General features: G+C 40.1%; 3 protein-coding genes and 1 long non-coding RNA gene across 4 annotated transcripts; 3 read left to right on the plus strand and 1 right to left on the minus strand.

Annotated features, from left to right (window-relative positions):
• The first annotated feature begins 3,806 nt into the window (after nt 1–3,806).
• LOC117217554 (acidic mammalian chitinase) lies at nt 3,807–6,459 on the plus strand. The gene is made up of 6 exons (XM_033465239.2): nt 3,807–3,904; nt 4,112–4,197; nt 4,390–5,021; nt 5,330–5,622; nt 6,079–6,221; nt 6,298–6,459. Coding segments are annotated over exons 2-6 (1,134 nt in total). The 5' UTR covers nt 3,807–3,904; nt 4,112–4,133; the 3' UTR covers nt 6,300–6,459.
• A 917-nt stretch (nt 6,460–7,376) lies between these two features.
• On the plus strand, nt 7,377–9,526 carry LOC117217607 (chitotriosidase-1). Its single transcript, XM_033465327.2, has 4 exons — nt 7,377–7,744; nt 7,882–8,546; nt 8,634–8,926; nt 9,034–9,526. Exons 1-4 carry the CDS (start codon nt 7,711–7,713, stop codon nt 9,194–9,196), a joined length of 1,155 nt encoding a protein of 384 aa, XP_033321218.2. The 5' UTR covers nt 7,377–7,710; the 3' UTR covers nt 9,197–9,526.
• A 784-nt stretch (nt 9,527–10,310) lies between these two features.
• On the minus strand, nt 10,311–14,382 carry LOC143259968 (uncharacterized). Its single transcript, XR_013034022.1, has 2 exons — nt 12,596–14,382; nt 10,311–12,061 (listed from the first exon to the last, which is right to left on the minus strand). It is a non-coding gene; the product is annotated as an uncharacterized LOC143259968 (long non-coding RNA).
• Nucleotides 10,621–12,204, plus strand: RpS16 (ribosomal protein S16). The gene is made up of 5 exons (XM_033465307.2): nt 10,621–11,055; nt 11,148–11,192; nt 11,256–11,387; nt 11,607–11,721; nt 11,789–12,204. Exons 1-5 carry the CDS (start codon nt 11,047–11,049, stop codon nt 11,932–11,934), a joined length of 447 nt encoding a protein of 148 aa, XP_033321198.1. The 5' UTR covers nt 10,621–11,046; the 3' UTR covers nt 11,935–12,204.
• Nucleotides 14,383–15,054: the final 672 nt, after the last annotated feature.

Below are 15,054 nucleotides of genomic sequence, written 5' to 3' on the forward strand. Positions count from 1 at the left end.
TCACTTAGACCAGTTTCAAAAAAGTTATTGCGTTTTAGGTGTACGAACTCTTTTATGGTGTACGAACACCACTGTACGTCCAAAAACAGTTTTTTTGGAAAGTTTTTTACATTCAGTATGATATCGATTAATAGACGAAATATGAAAATTTATAAACAACTTATGATATAAACGTCGTCCTAATTTTATTGCTCGATGTAATTGCTTAGATATCGAAATAAATTAAAAAGAAGGTAGAAGCTTAGTAATACATAATTCTTAACTGACTATTGTCAGCAATCAGAAAAATTAGTGTGAAGCGATATGTCAGTAGAGTATGACTATCTTTATGGCTTACAATTAGTAGTATCGGTTTGGTACGGTATGTGGAATATGTGCTACGTCGCAAGCGCGACGAGAATTGCCTCCGAACGGACGCTCGACGGCGCCTATAGCACAGCCCCGGGCCGAAGTAATGCTAGCGCGGTTCCGACTTCTGAGATTAGCAGTGAGCGAGAGAGGGAGTGGTGGGGGTATTAGGGGGGTAAGCTGGAGGACGAAAGCTTTGGACTCGGGCAGTCCTCCACCTCGTGCGTAAGAGCATTTCCTCTCCTCAATCAAAAAAAGAAAAAGTATAGATACAAAATATTTGTCAATGATTAATAACAACTAACAAAATACAAGTACGGTGTAAAGTATGCCAGGATTATTGCAGAATTACAAATGTTAATAGAGGATAAGAGTGCTTATTTGCAGAATTAAAAGTTTCGGTAACCATAGTTATTTGGACAAGCAATAGAATCTCGGTGCATTTCTAGAATTTCACATTCAGTTGCGCTACTTTGAGATGATTTCTCATTTCTCATTATCTAGAGCAGAGCTGTTCAACAGACCTCGCGGCGGGCAAGGGCAAAGTCAAGGAGTAAGGGCGAAGCAAGCGTCATGCAATTGGCGGACGTGAGAAAAGGAAGAGGGAAGTGTTTACGTTTTCGTGCCGCCACCCTTCCTCTCTCATTCGCACGCGTTACGGTTATATGCCAATCGTCCGAGCTCATTCTAATTCACTCAATCTTAACCTATAGTCGATCTCTGTCACCGTCTTCGGCCAATGTAACGTACCGTTACTGGTGGGGAATCCCGGGAGGAGCTAAGGAAGGGGAAGCCTAAGGAAGCCCTGTGTTGAAAATCGCTGCCCGTACGCGCAAGCTGTTGAACATATCTGATCTAGATGGATCGAGGACGTTGTTTCTTACCGATGTCACCAACAAGAGATTTATACAATTGTAAATATTCAAACAAAACGACAGAATGAAATAAATTAACGAATAAATAAAGCGTATAAAAAGTGCAAGTTGTTTATTCCTTGTCGTATCTTTCTAATAACTATTCGGAATGCTCGATTACTCGGCACTGTTCGATTCAAATGTATTAGATACTGCATTATGTATACGTATGTACTTAAAGACATTTGATAAACGATATAACTTTCTTCAAATAGGAATTTTTTTGAATTTTTTTGCGATTATAGAGTGAATAGTCTGCTAAATAAAACAAAATAATGTAGAGATAGTAGGTTTGGAAATTATTCTAATTTATTACTAAACAGTGGCGCACACAAAATATAATACAAAAAGACAGTAAAGTAATATACAACAAAATAATGTAGAGATAGTAATGTTTGGAAATTATTCTAATTTATTACTAAACAGTGACGCACACAAAATACAATACAAAAAGACAGTAAAGTAATATACAATAATTCTCGTGATTGTACGCCGAAGTCGTAAACCGTGTTCGTTATAATATAATACTGTATTGTTATCCGTGTCGTAAACATCGTGATCGCAGCCGTGTTCGTAAATCGTAATCGTATCCGTGAGTATGATCGTAAATTGTGTGTCGACGTTCGTCGCATTCTGCAGTCTCGTACCCTATGAGCACATCCTTTTATTGATGCGCTGGTCAACCGTTACGAGTCTTCCTTCGAATTTAGCCGTTTCGTTCGATCAGCGCCTAACGCCCGCCGATCGTCCTAACACTTCACCGACCGATAGCGGTTCAGCACTCTATTCACTTCTTACCGGCCGCTCGGCCGCAGATCTTCCCTTTCACCGGCTCTGTTTCGGCTTAGACTGTCGCGCGGGAATATATGCGCTTTTCTTATATACGCTTCCTATCATTACAGGATAATCAAATTGAATCGAAAATCTTTTATTTTCATGATATTAGCGCTAAGCAATATTTATTTTATCTATTACAATCGCTTACAGTTTAATATTTATATAATAATATTTATAATATTATTTATATATTTATAATTTATAATTTTATAAATATAATAAATAATATATAAATTTATAATTTATATATTTATAATATTTATATATAATATACTATAATCCATATAAAGATATTTTTCAAATAAGAAATCATTTAATATTTCTTTAAAGTATGATGCCGTTCAACACAGTCATCTTTGTGTTACTGGCAAAACTTGTTCTACTTTCTTTTTAAATCGGCTATTGGTCGGTAAGGGGGACAAAAAACCAATTAATCGGCTACCGGTCGGTAAAGTGCGTTGCGATGTTTACATCGCGATGCTCATGTATGCAAGCAACAGGTATATCGCGTGAGGTTAACAGACAGGAGTCTGCGAGTTCCGATTGGTGTTGTGATTTCGGAGGCTATTAACCTTCGGCTCCTACAATAAAAGTTCATGTTTTCCAACTTTTTTATTTCAGCCTATAACGTAACCTTAAAAAGTTCGTTTTGTAGATCTCGATAACTTATATGCATGCTCAAAATTTCATCAAAATCAGTTGCCCTTGACATAAAGCTGTAAAGAGTTAAAGATCGCGAAATTCATAGTACAGTAAATTTTCTGAAATTGTCCCTGAACTTGTAAAGAAAAGTGGATACTCAATTGGCATTCCAAACATAACCATCAACGTGGCCGTTGGCGCCGTCGAGAAGTCTGCTTGTATATTATTAATAATATACATATTATTAATAAAATGGCTCAGCACGTTCACTTCATCAATGTAATAACCTATGACAATTGGGCTGGACTCAACGCCCGTCTCTATGCTGCCGCTCGGGAAGCAAGAGATTAATTAACCAAAATTATTTCAGAATTACAAATGATAATGGAGGAGGAGAGTGCTTATCTGCAGAATTGAACAAACAATAGAAACGATGCACGAGATGCATCTCTAGAATTTCTCATTCAGTTGCACTATTTTATGACGATTCTTGCACATCTGCTATAATATCCAAATTATTCCAATTGTATGCCGATTACTGTATAAAACATTTTGTACAAATTTCAGTTTATCATGTGTGAAATAAGAAAATAGCAATATGTAATAGGTAATATCTTGAGTAATTACTGCCTAGAGACTATCAAAGCTAAATAAACCATATTTATGCACAGGTAAACTTTCAAGAAAGAAGATTATACACATCATAAATTTAATCTCATGTGAAAAAGTATTTTATTAGTGCAATAAAAAAATGATTGCAGATAGGCAAACAAACTAATCTTCGAACGCCACTGTTTCTTTTTTTTTTCACCAGAACACATTACAATGTGTACAAAGGACCAGTATCCTAATGATTCCTCAAAGAAATCACAGTTAACGATGCCACTGCAAACAGAAGTGTTTCCTAGAAATCCTGCCCAGCAACAACGCGACATACATATATTCATACTTATATGGTATATTTGCTTGACACATTGCTGTGATAAGAATGACTTAAATAACGATAAAATAGCTCATGAGGCGATGACAATGGTTTATTCAATTTGCTGATACATTTGAATTGGAACAAAAACACGTAACGTCAAGTATAAATACAGCCGGAAAAATTGGAATGCCTTATGCAACTGTTGGAAATTGCCGGAGGACCGACCGACACAAGAACGGTGAGAAAGAGTTTTCATGGGTTCGCTGAAATCCTTCAACCGAAGGCATTATCTTAGTTTCGTGATATAACAGTTGCTTTGCCGATAGCCAATGTTAGCGTTATTTATTAGTGTTATTATCGCCTAGTTAAATCAATTATTATCTTACAATTAGTGATGTACATCCTAAAGCATTCGACACCTTTCATTCGAATTCTATCAATTTAGGAGACAACAACCTTCTTACAAGATGCGTACGAAAATTCTGGTTCTCGCCGTCTTCTTGGCTATCGCAGCCTCAGCGTTCGCGGATAGTAAGTATTTTGAAAATTGCCGGTCTCAAATGAGAGTAGGGTTTCAAACTACACTATTACGTTTCTTATACGAATTCCCATGTGAACCATTCCACGAGAGAAACTCGTTTAAATTTCCTTCCGCGTTACCATGTCCGAATCTGGTGATGTTCTCTTAAAAAAGATTGTTTATTCCAATTAAAAAACATCCAGAAAAGATCGTCTGCTACTATGAGAGCTGGGCGAAGGACTATCCCGGCCAGGGCAAGTACCCAATCACCTCTCTCAACGTGAAACTCTGCACCCACGTGATTTACGCCTTTGTCGAGGTGAAGGCTAACGGAGAGTTCATAATGCCACAAGACGTGTCCGATCTGGTGCAGTTCACCAAATACGTGAAAAGCCACGGTGCCAAAGCTCTGCTTTCTGTCGGCGGGGCCTCCGAGAATTCGAAAACGTTCTCTAATATCGCCGCGAACCCGGCATCGCGTTCTCAGTTCGTGAAGAGCGCGCTCCATCACGTACAGATGCACAACTTCGACGGGCTGGACGTCGACTGGGAGTATCCGAATCAAAACGGTGGCATGAAAGCTGACAAGAATAACTTCGTTACATTGTTGAGAGAACTGAAAAACGCATTCGCCAGCCACCATTGGCTCCTCAGTGCCGCTGTCGCCGCCGAAAAAGGTTCCGCCTCGCAATCTTACGAGATCCGAGAGGTCGCGGCACAGTTGAGCTTCATTAACGTTATGACCTACGACTTCAACGGATACTGGAGCGGTTACACCGGCATGAATTCACCGCTCTACGCATCTCCTAAAGATGGAGACAACCAACTGAATGTTGTACGTATATCACAAATATTATATTATACATTAAATGTGCTATATATTAAATATTAACACGTCACTCAATAAGTCTCTGGTCTGACACATACACATATTATAATATAATATAAATAAATACGAATTCCAATCAATCATACTCTGAAAACAAGATTTCGATATAAAGAATTTCCTCGCCATATTCTTATGACAAAGGTTTCTACATAGCTCACAGTTCACATTCTCAAGCAATCAGCCTAACTAACTGCCCTCCTGTCCAAACTGTTCTAAATAAACGATTTTACCGAGGATCTTCCTACTGTTGGCAGAACGCTAGCATTCACTATTGGCTCAGTCAAGGTGCCCCTGCCAACAAGATCATCGTTGGTGTGCCATTCTTCGGAATGACCTTCACCCTGAAGAACAGCAAGGACCACGGTGTTCATGCTCCCACGTCCGGCCCCGGGATCAAGGGACCATACACTAATGACAAAGGTAACATTGGCTATAATGAGATGTGCGTAGATCTGAAGAAGGGTGGATGGACAGTAGTTTGGGACCGTAAGGAAGACGTGCCTTACGCGTACAAGGGTAACCAGTGGGTCAGCTACGATGATCCCAGGTGAATGTTTATTGCTGATACTAAAATATATTGAGTTTGAATCGATTATACAGATTGTCCCAAAATTGTGGTATTTCCAGGAAATGCGGGGTTCCTAAGGTCGTTTGAAGTAAGTTCTTCCTCAGCGAAAATGCAATCCGTGGCTTCGTTTAGGAGTTATTAACGAATAACACTGACCAATGAGAGGCGAGATCGGCTGACGCGAGGCGGTCGAGCCAATGAACGAAACTGGGCTTCGTCCGCTGGTTGGCTCGGCCGCATTGCGCCAGCCGAGCTGGCCTCTCATTGGTCAGTGTTTTTCGTTGATAACTCGTAAACGAAGCCGCGGATTGCATTTTAGGTAAGGAAGAAGTTACTTCAAATAACCTCAGGCACCCCTCATTTCCCGGAAATACCATAGTTTTTGGACGCCCTGTATAATACCGTACGCTACATTCATATAACATATCTTTACAGATCGATTAAGCAAAAGGCTGCATACGCCAAACATCACAATCTCGGTGGTGTGATGATCTGGAGCGTTGACACCGATGATTTCCACGGTAACTGTGGTCCCAAAGACGCACTTCTCAAAGCTGTCAATGCTGGTTTAAAGCATTGTAAGTCATAACAAAGACATAGAACAAATTATCAATTGAAACTGCATTACAAATATGGTTGATGATGCATTTGCAGAGATCGAGTTGCATTATCTGGATGGATCGAGGGCGCTGTTTGTTACTGATGTCGACGACGAGATATATGCACAACTGTAGATGTTTAAACAAAACGTTAGAATAAAATATAAGAACAGGTCAGAGGGTTTAACGAATAAATAAAGTATATAAAAAGAATAAATTGTTTTATCTTTACAAGACCTTCCTAATAACACTGTCCGACAAAATCAAACTTCTTTTCTGGGTTCCTATAGCCACTATGAAATTCTTGTAGAGCTTCGCCCCCTGAACAAGAATCCGAAAACCGAATTGCTCCATCACCCTCAGTTTTTTAAATAAACGAACTTTTGTAAAAACCCAAAATTTTCGACAAAAATGAGGTATCGCATGAAAAGTAAAAACGTTAGGAAGTTCTAATTGGTGTTAAAAGATAGAGGTGAGTTTCCCGAATATAGTGGCATGCAATTTATTAATTGTTTTTGGTCCTAAATAGCAATGAATTGATGTTAAAGTTTAAAAAAGTGTCGACGTGCGCAGTTTCTCCGCAATGTTTTTGTATTTTTACGAAAAGTTCTTTGTCCAGCACGAAAACTCTACCCAGGATCGAATTCTGTAGACATTTCTGAAGAAGAAACGGCCTGGTAGAAGTGTCAGAACGATGTACATTTTGAGTAGGTCGAGAAAATGTTCGTCGGCAACATGTACACGATATATATATATTAGTATATTACGTTAGTATTTGTATTATTATTATAGTATTATTAGTATATATGTATATATATATATTAGTGTCAGAAGTATATAATATTATATATAATTAGTATCTAATTAATTAGAATCAAACAATCCCGATTACTCGAGCATCCCCTATAATTATGTATACGTACGTGTACGTATGTATAACATATATGAATCTAATTTCATTAATTAATTTGTTATATTGCCAATTGATATGAATTGACGAAACTCTGAAGCAGAAACTCTGCAGTCGGAATGGGTCGCGCCTGGAGATAGACTATTCGGTATACACATTTATGATTATGCAAACTCGTAGTCTCCTTTTCCTTTACTGACAATGATCCGAACGTTTCCGACAGTGTCCGAACGTTTCTGAATTCATGTCGCGTCAGAAGGACCACGGTCTCATCGTGTGAACATAATATATTTCGACTGGCGACGATTAAATAAAGAATTGATCATCGAATAAGTCATAACTTATAAATACAGTATTACGTTGGTCATTCGACATTGGCGTTCCGCGATCGCTATAAATCTAAACCGGTACCGTTCTCTAGATGCTTTTTACATGCCGCCGGACAAACTTTACTCAAAATAAGTCCGTGTTATCGAGTCACACAGCTATCGGTAGATAAAGAGTTAAGGCACAGATCTCTCGATTCCAAGTATTCAAGGTGATGCCTTAGTCGCCGTCATGTCCACGGTCGCGGTCAATGTTCAAGCAGAAAGTAAGTATCACTTTATTCTTGGTAATACTGAAGAACAAAACCTATCAACCTTGTCGATTAGCTATCAGTGCATTCTTCCGTGAACGATACCCCTGACGCCAATTGCGTATAGAATACAATGCACTCTCCTTATCTAGAGAAGATCGTTTGCTACTTCGGTAGCTGGACCGTCTATCGACCAGGAAACGGGAAGATTGAGATAAAGGACATCGACCCGAGCCTTTGCACGCACATGATCTACAGTTTCGTTGGTCTTAACACGGATGGTACCATTAAGATCATGGACCCTTGGGCCGATTTGCCTGACGGCGGAGGCAAAGACGGCTTCGGCAAGTTCGTCGCTCGCAGCAAACAGGGCGGTGCCAAAGCTATGATCGCGATCGGTGGCTGGAACGAGGGCTCTGCCAAGTATTCCCAGGTAGTTGGCAACCCGGGACTCCGGTCCCAGTTCGTTCGGAACGTGGTCAGCTTCCTGCAACGGTACAAGTTCGACGGTTTCGACGTCGACTGGGAGTATCCTAACCAGCGCGGTGGCCAATGGAGCGACCGAGAGAACTTTGTGGCTCTGTTGAGGGAGCTGAGACAGGCTTTCGATAGCCACGGTTACACCCTCAGCGTGGCCGTTGGCGCCGCCGAGAAGTCTGCTTCTCAGTCCTATATCATTAATCAAGTGGCTCAGTATGTTCACTTCATCAACTTGATGACCTATGACATGAACGGATCCTGGAACAATTGGGTTGGCCTCAATGCCCCTCTCTATGCTGCCACTCGGGAAAAAGGAGAGCAAGCTAAACTCAACGTTGTAAGTGCACAAATGGCTATTGGTGTGCTTCATTATTTATGTACGATCTCGCGGTCTTGATGGTTGAATTGTTCTGTATTATTCTAGGACGCTTCCGTCCATTACTGGCTCTCTCAAGGTGCTCCCGCTGACAAGCTCGTTCTTGGTATTCCATCCTACGGACGAACCTTCACTCTGGCGAACCCTGACAACAACGATATAGGCGCTCCAGCGGCTGGTCCCGGAACTGCTGGCCCGTACACCAGAGAGGCGGGCATGCTCGGCTACAATGAAATTTGCGAATTTATTCGCCAAGGGAGCTGGAACGTTCGTAGAGAACCCCAGCAGCGTGTGCCTTATGCTGTCAAGGGCAACCAGTGGGTTGGATACGATGATGTCGAGTAGGTGCTAGTTTGCTCAATGGCAAACTGTAATAACCACTTATCGGACACCTTCTAATGCGAAACCTTTATGCCTTTTAATCTCACGTATTTACGTTCGTTCTCAGATCCGTTCGCGAGAAGTGCGAGTACATTAATCATCTAGGACTCGCCGGTGCTATGATGTGGAGCGTCGAAACTGACGATTTCCGTGGCAATTCTGGGAAGAAGTATCCTCTTTTAACTATCATGAACGATGTTCTGAGGGGCCGTGTATCTAGCGTGTCTTAAATACCGCCTAATCCACCACGAACTCATACCAACTTTAAAAACTAACATCAGAGGGTATTTTCGCGACCCCACCCCAATGACTGCTCTACCTTGTACTATTGAACGAACAAGAGTGTGAAACGACAATTTGAGTCACACCAGTTGCACTGCCCGCGCGGACTCATTTCTGCAGCGGCTACCCTCAGCAGCAACTATATACATAGAGAGAGAAAGAAACGTACTACTGAACCGCGCAATTCAAATGAATCGATTGTTACACCCGAACAGTTTTTGTGATGTGAACATTTTGTAACTTAAAAACGTTTTAATAAAAAAATATCGTGAAATAAATTCCTGTATCGCATCATTATTACGATATGAACCGTCCTTTAACTGTTCTATTTATTAACTGTTCCATTTTTTTCTAGCAATTTATTATTTGCTGGGAAACAGTTGCGAGAAACTTTGAAAAGTTTTTTAAAATTATTTTGATACCGATTAGACAAAATCTGGAGATTTGTAGACAATTCATGCCATAAAAGTATTCTTAATTTTATTGCTGAATGTAATTGCTTAGAAATCGAAATAAATTAAGAAAAAAGTGGATGCTTGGTAACACATAATCTTTAACGGACTACCGTCAGTAAATAAAAAAATTAGTGTAAAGCGATATGTCAGTAGAGTAATCTTTACGGCTTACAATTAGTTAGTGCAGATAAAAAATAATTGTTAGTGGTTAATAAGATAATAGACAACGAGAGTGCTTATCTGCACAATTGAAAGTGTCGATAACAATAAATCAGTAAGAAAACAATACAATATCGAAGAATTTCTAGAATGCTACACTTAGTCACAATACTTTTAGATGTTTTCTGCAAATTTACTATGATATTCATACTATTTCAATTGTATGCCAGTTATTACACAAAACTTTTCGTTCAAATTCCAGTTTATCATATGTGAAATAGATTCATATGAAAATAGATATGCCAGCTAATACCTTGAGTAAATAATGGTTAGAGATCGTCAAAGCTGAATAGACTAATTTTTGAGAAGAAAGATTTCGAAAAATAGGCTCATTTCAAAAATATTGTTAGAGCTGTAAAAAATGTTTCCCGTTAAACAAACAAACTAATCAATTCCCGGATGCCTTTATTTTCTTCACTAGAACACGTTACAATTTACACAGAGGATCAATACCCTAATGAATTCTCAAAGAAGTTGGAATTAACAATGCAACAACGCGTTTATACATTTTCTTACGCAGTATATTTGCTGAATGCTTCGTAGCGATAAGAATGATTTAAATAAAGTTAAAATAGCACACACGTGGTTGTAACAGTGTTATGTCAAGGTACATACATACCACAAAATAGAACAAAATGTGATAATTTGAAGGTAAACAAATTTTTTATTTACGAAAATGTTGAAAAGGTTCTCCTGTATATATTTTATGCAAAAATAGTTGTACTTCAGGGAACAGTTTCTCAGGTATGTAATCGTTGCCATACGTAGGCAAGCCTTCTTACTATCTTGTATGTGGATTGTCCTTTGAAAACTTACTGATACTATTGAATACATACTACTATTGCAATCGATAAAATCGTAACAATTAATCATTTTCATTTTTAAATATTATAGTCTACCGCGTTTAAGCTTAACAAATACCTGCTGACTTAGTGGTATTTTTCTGTTATTGTACTATGTGTGTACACACACACACACACACACAGTATTCACATACTTTAAAAATTCAAATTTTCCGCCATTAAACGGATATCGTTTTGAGACCTACGTATGATTCACTATACCACTGACGAAAACATCGTGCTACCTCTGTTCCGTTTCCTTTCCACGACGAGCTATTCAAAATGCAGAAGGTGAGTTTTCTAAGTTGCAACTTATTCGAGTAACTGTCTTTTAAACAATAATTTCATAACTTAAAAATGATGTGTGATCAATCATATTACAGAAACAAAAGGAACCGATCCAGTCCGTGCAGGTCTTCGGACGCAAAGTGAGTTAAGCTGCCAAACAATAAGTGAGGTTATGTTTACGCGTGTTTTGTTTTTATTTACAGAAAAGCGCAACTGCGGTTGCGTATTGCAAACGAGGGCGCGGAAATCTTCGTGTAAATGGACGTCCTTTGGAATTAGTTGAACCGCGTGTACTTCAATATAAACTGCAGGAACCCATTTTACTGTTAGGCAAAGTAAGTAATAATACTTTCACCTCCTACATGCTTGGAGCTACTTTCCGTTTTGCTTTAAATTCAAGAAAATTAGTTGTCAATCTTTCTATGATGCTCTCTTATGTCGAATATGATTGTTTTTGATTAAACAAAAAATTTCTGAGAAATTATATTACACTTTGTACATAAAATATATGTTCGCATAAAACGGTCAGTATTGAAGAGATTCTATTTTTGTAGGAAAAATTTGCCGGAGTTGACATTAGGGTCAGAGTAAATGGCGGTGGACATGTTGCACAAATTTATGCTATCCGGCAAGCTATTTCCAAAGCTTTGGTTGCATATTACCAAAAATGTGAGTACAATTCTAAAAGTATTAACGACAATACATACGTGTTTAATAATTTAAGTTTTACTTCTAGATGTTGACGAAGCAAGTAAAAAAGAAGTAAAGGATATCCTGATTCAATATGACAGAACTCTTATGGTAGCTGATCCAAGGCGGTGCGAACCAAAGAAGTTCGGTGGTCCAGGTGCTAGGGCACGATACCAGAAATCTTACCGTTAATTTCACATTATACTTATTGCTTATAAAGTGACGCCTAAGTAGAAGGACTGCCAGCGTGGAATTGGAGGTACATAGTTGCAAGCTTATGTTATAATATGGATTTCCAATAGATTGTGAACCCTGAAAACTAAATTATACTTGATTATATTTTGTTACTATATAGTCGTAAAATACATCGAGTGATAACGTGATATGATAAAATAAGAAAGCATATGTATGACTGGCAGGTCCATTAACCATGTACAGATAAAAGAAAAAATTATTTCCCTATCACTTTAATAATCCTAACCTAAATCTAGATGCCAAGAACTTTGGATTATGGTTATGTCAGATGCCTATTCGCTCATCGGAAGTATGCGTCTGTATATATCTGTATATGTAATTTTCCTATTTATGCAAGTAGTCATTTAGTTTGTTTTTTCGGACGTATGAGAACGATTAGCAGTTACAAGTGTCCATATTCATATACGTGACCAGAATATTCAGTTCTATACATCATTTGGAATTGCGATTAAATTTGTATACATACTAACGCAACAAATTCTCTTCTTTCAACTTTTCCTTATTATATTGTCTTATTAGCTTACAAACTATAGTTAAAAATAATTGAAATTATAAATTCAGTTTTATAATGTAATATAAAATTAAAAGCCATATTTACCATTCCATTCTCTACAATTATCACCATTTGTATTTTTAAAATCCGCAAACATAAATTGAAAGGGACATACCATGCGAAATCGACAGGCGTGTACGGGACTCCGATATTCGGGCCAGGTCGGAAAGAGTCGGGCGGGATCGAGCGGGATTCTGATACATTTCAAATCTGTGATTAAGATAATACTATTTATGTAATGGAATTTGTACAGTAGATACCGATCTGCGGAATCCGCACTGACCAATGAGAGGCGAGATCAGCTGGCCTGAGGCGGCCGAGCCAATCAGTGGAACTGGGCTTCGACCGCTCATTGGCTCGGCCGCTTCGTGCCAGCTGATCTCTCTCATTGGCTACCGTTTTTCATGAACCAAGCTGCGGATTGCATTTTCGGTAAGGAAAAAGTTATTTATCTGCTGCTGCTGCTGCCCATATCTGCCCATAACTGCTGCTGCTGCTGCTGCTGCCCATATCTGCCCATAACTGCTGCTGCTGCTGCTGCTGCTGCCCATATCTGCCCTTCTCTGCCCATATCTGCTGCTGGTGCTGCTGCTGCCTATATCTGTCCATATCTGCCCATATCTGCTGCTGCTGCTGCTGCTGCTGCTGCTGCTAAGGTGGCGCCTAAGTAGAAAGACGATTCAACGTGGAATCGAAGGTAGATGCAAGCTTGCGTTATAATACAGATTCCCAATATGTAGATTGTAAATTTATAAGAGCATCTAGTCATAAAATACATCAAGTGATAATGTGATGTGATATAATAAGAGAGCGTATGTAAGAATGGCAGGTCTGCCGACCATGTACGGATAACAGAGTAAAAGGGAAATATTATTTCCTTATCACTTTAATAAACCTAACCGATGCAAGCTTGGATCCATAAACATAAATCGGAAGGGTCACTTCATGCCATATCAGTAAAGCAATCATTGCTTTACCTTTGCTATGATCTATGATTAGAAAATATTAATATAAAAAAGGATTCAAAATTTGCAGCTATTAGCTCGGTATCATCCTCGACTCAAAACTCGATGCAATTCGCAAAATTTTCTGAATCGAGAATGATACCGATTGCCCGGGTCTCACCGCGAGGAGGTTGCTGCTTTAGAGACCCGAAAGGGAGTCAGAGCGAAGTCGGAATTCGCTATGGCTCCCTTTCTTACAACGACGACTTATAAACTAACACACACGCTCGCCTGCTAGCTAGTACACGCCCACACTCACTCACACGTTCGCATATGTCAAGTACTATTGCGGACCAAGTGGATCAAAGAAGAAGTCTCCGATCCACGGAGACCAAAATGAATCAGTGCAGATGGCAGTGATTCTTTAAAAGTGAGAAACAAGTGCGAGTCAGGACAGAAGGCACTGACTCGAGGGTGACGCGACGCGTACAATGCTCGCACAAGTCTGGAGCCTCGCACATCACGATGACCGGCGCGATCACATGAGGAATGATGATCCAAAGTTGGATCATCCCACAATGGGTCGGATTTCTCGCCCTGCGCCCCGCCCCCAAGAGAGAGCTAAGGACGGCTTATGTAGCGAATGTGCCAAGCGAGAGCCTCCCCAGAAGGAGGGTCCGCGTTCGAATCACCACGCCGCATGGTCACTCGTCGAACATCGAGATGTGTCCGGACTTACCCAAGAGTATGCGCAAGCAAGGCCACCACAGCTATCTGCAGTGGCGGAGTAAAAAACGAGATGCGAAAAAGTAAAGCTAAGGCAATACTACTGGACATATGCGAAATTAGCGACTCGGGTACCTCGGGGACGCTACCCCCCGTACTCGCTTGCAGACCCCTCCTGCAAGCGAGCCCCTGAGGGACCACACTTTTACAATACACACTATTTTACAGTATAAATTTTGCAGCTATTTGCTCGGTATAATCCCCGATTGAAAAAACATTGCCATTGGCAACATTTTCTAGGTCGATAACGATACCGATTGCCCGGATCTCACCGCGAGGAGGTTGCTGCTTTAGAGACCCGAAAGGGAGTCAGAGCGAAGTCGGAATTCGCTATGGCTCCCTTTCTTACAACGACGACTTATAAACTAACACACACGCTCGCCTGCTAGCTAGCACACGCCCACACTCACTCACACGTTCGCATATGTCAAGTACTATTGCGGACCAAGTGGATCAAAGAAGAAGTCTCCGATCCACGGAGACCAAAATGAATCAGTGCAGATGGCAGTGATTCTTTAAAAGTGAGAAACAAGTGCGAGTCAGGACAGAAGGCACTGACTCGAGGGTGACGCGACGCGTACAATGCTCGCACAAGTCTGGAGCCTCGCACATCACGATGACCGGCGCGATCACATGAGGAATGATGATCCAAAGTTGGATCATCCCACAATGGGTCGGATTTCTCGCCCTGCGCCCCGCCCCCAAGAGAGAGCTAAGGACGGCTTATGTAGCGAATGTGCCAAGCGAGAGCCTCCCCAGAAGGAGGGTCCGCGT

Source organism: Megalopta genalis, chromosome 8 (assembly GCF_051020955.1).
Source record: "Megalopta genalis isolate 19385.01 chromosome 8, iyMegGena1_principal, whole genome shotgun sequence".
Classification (NCBI taxonomy): domain Eukaryota; kingdom Metazoa; phylum Arthropoda; class Insecta; order Hymenoptera; family Halictidae; genus Megalopta; species Megalopta genalis.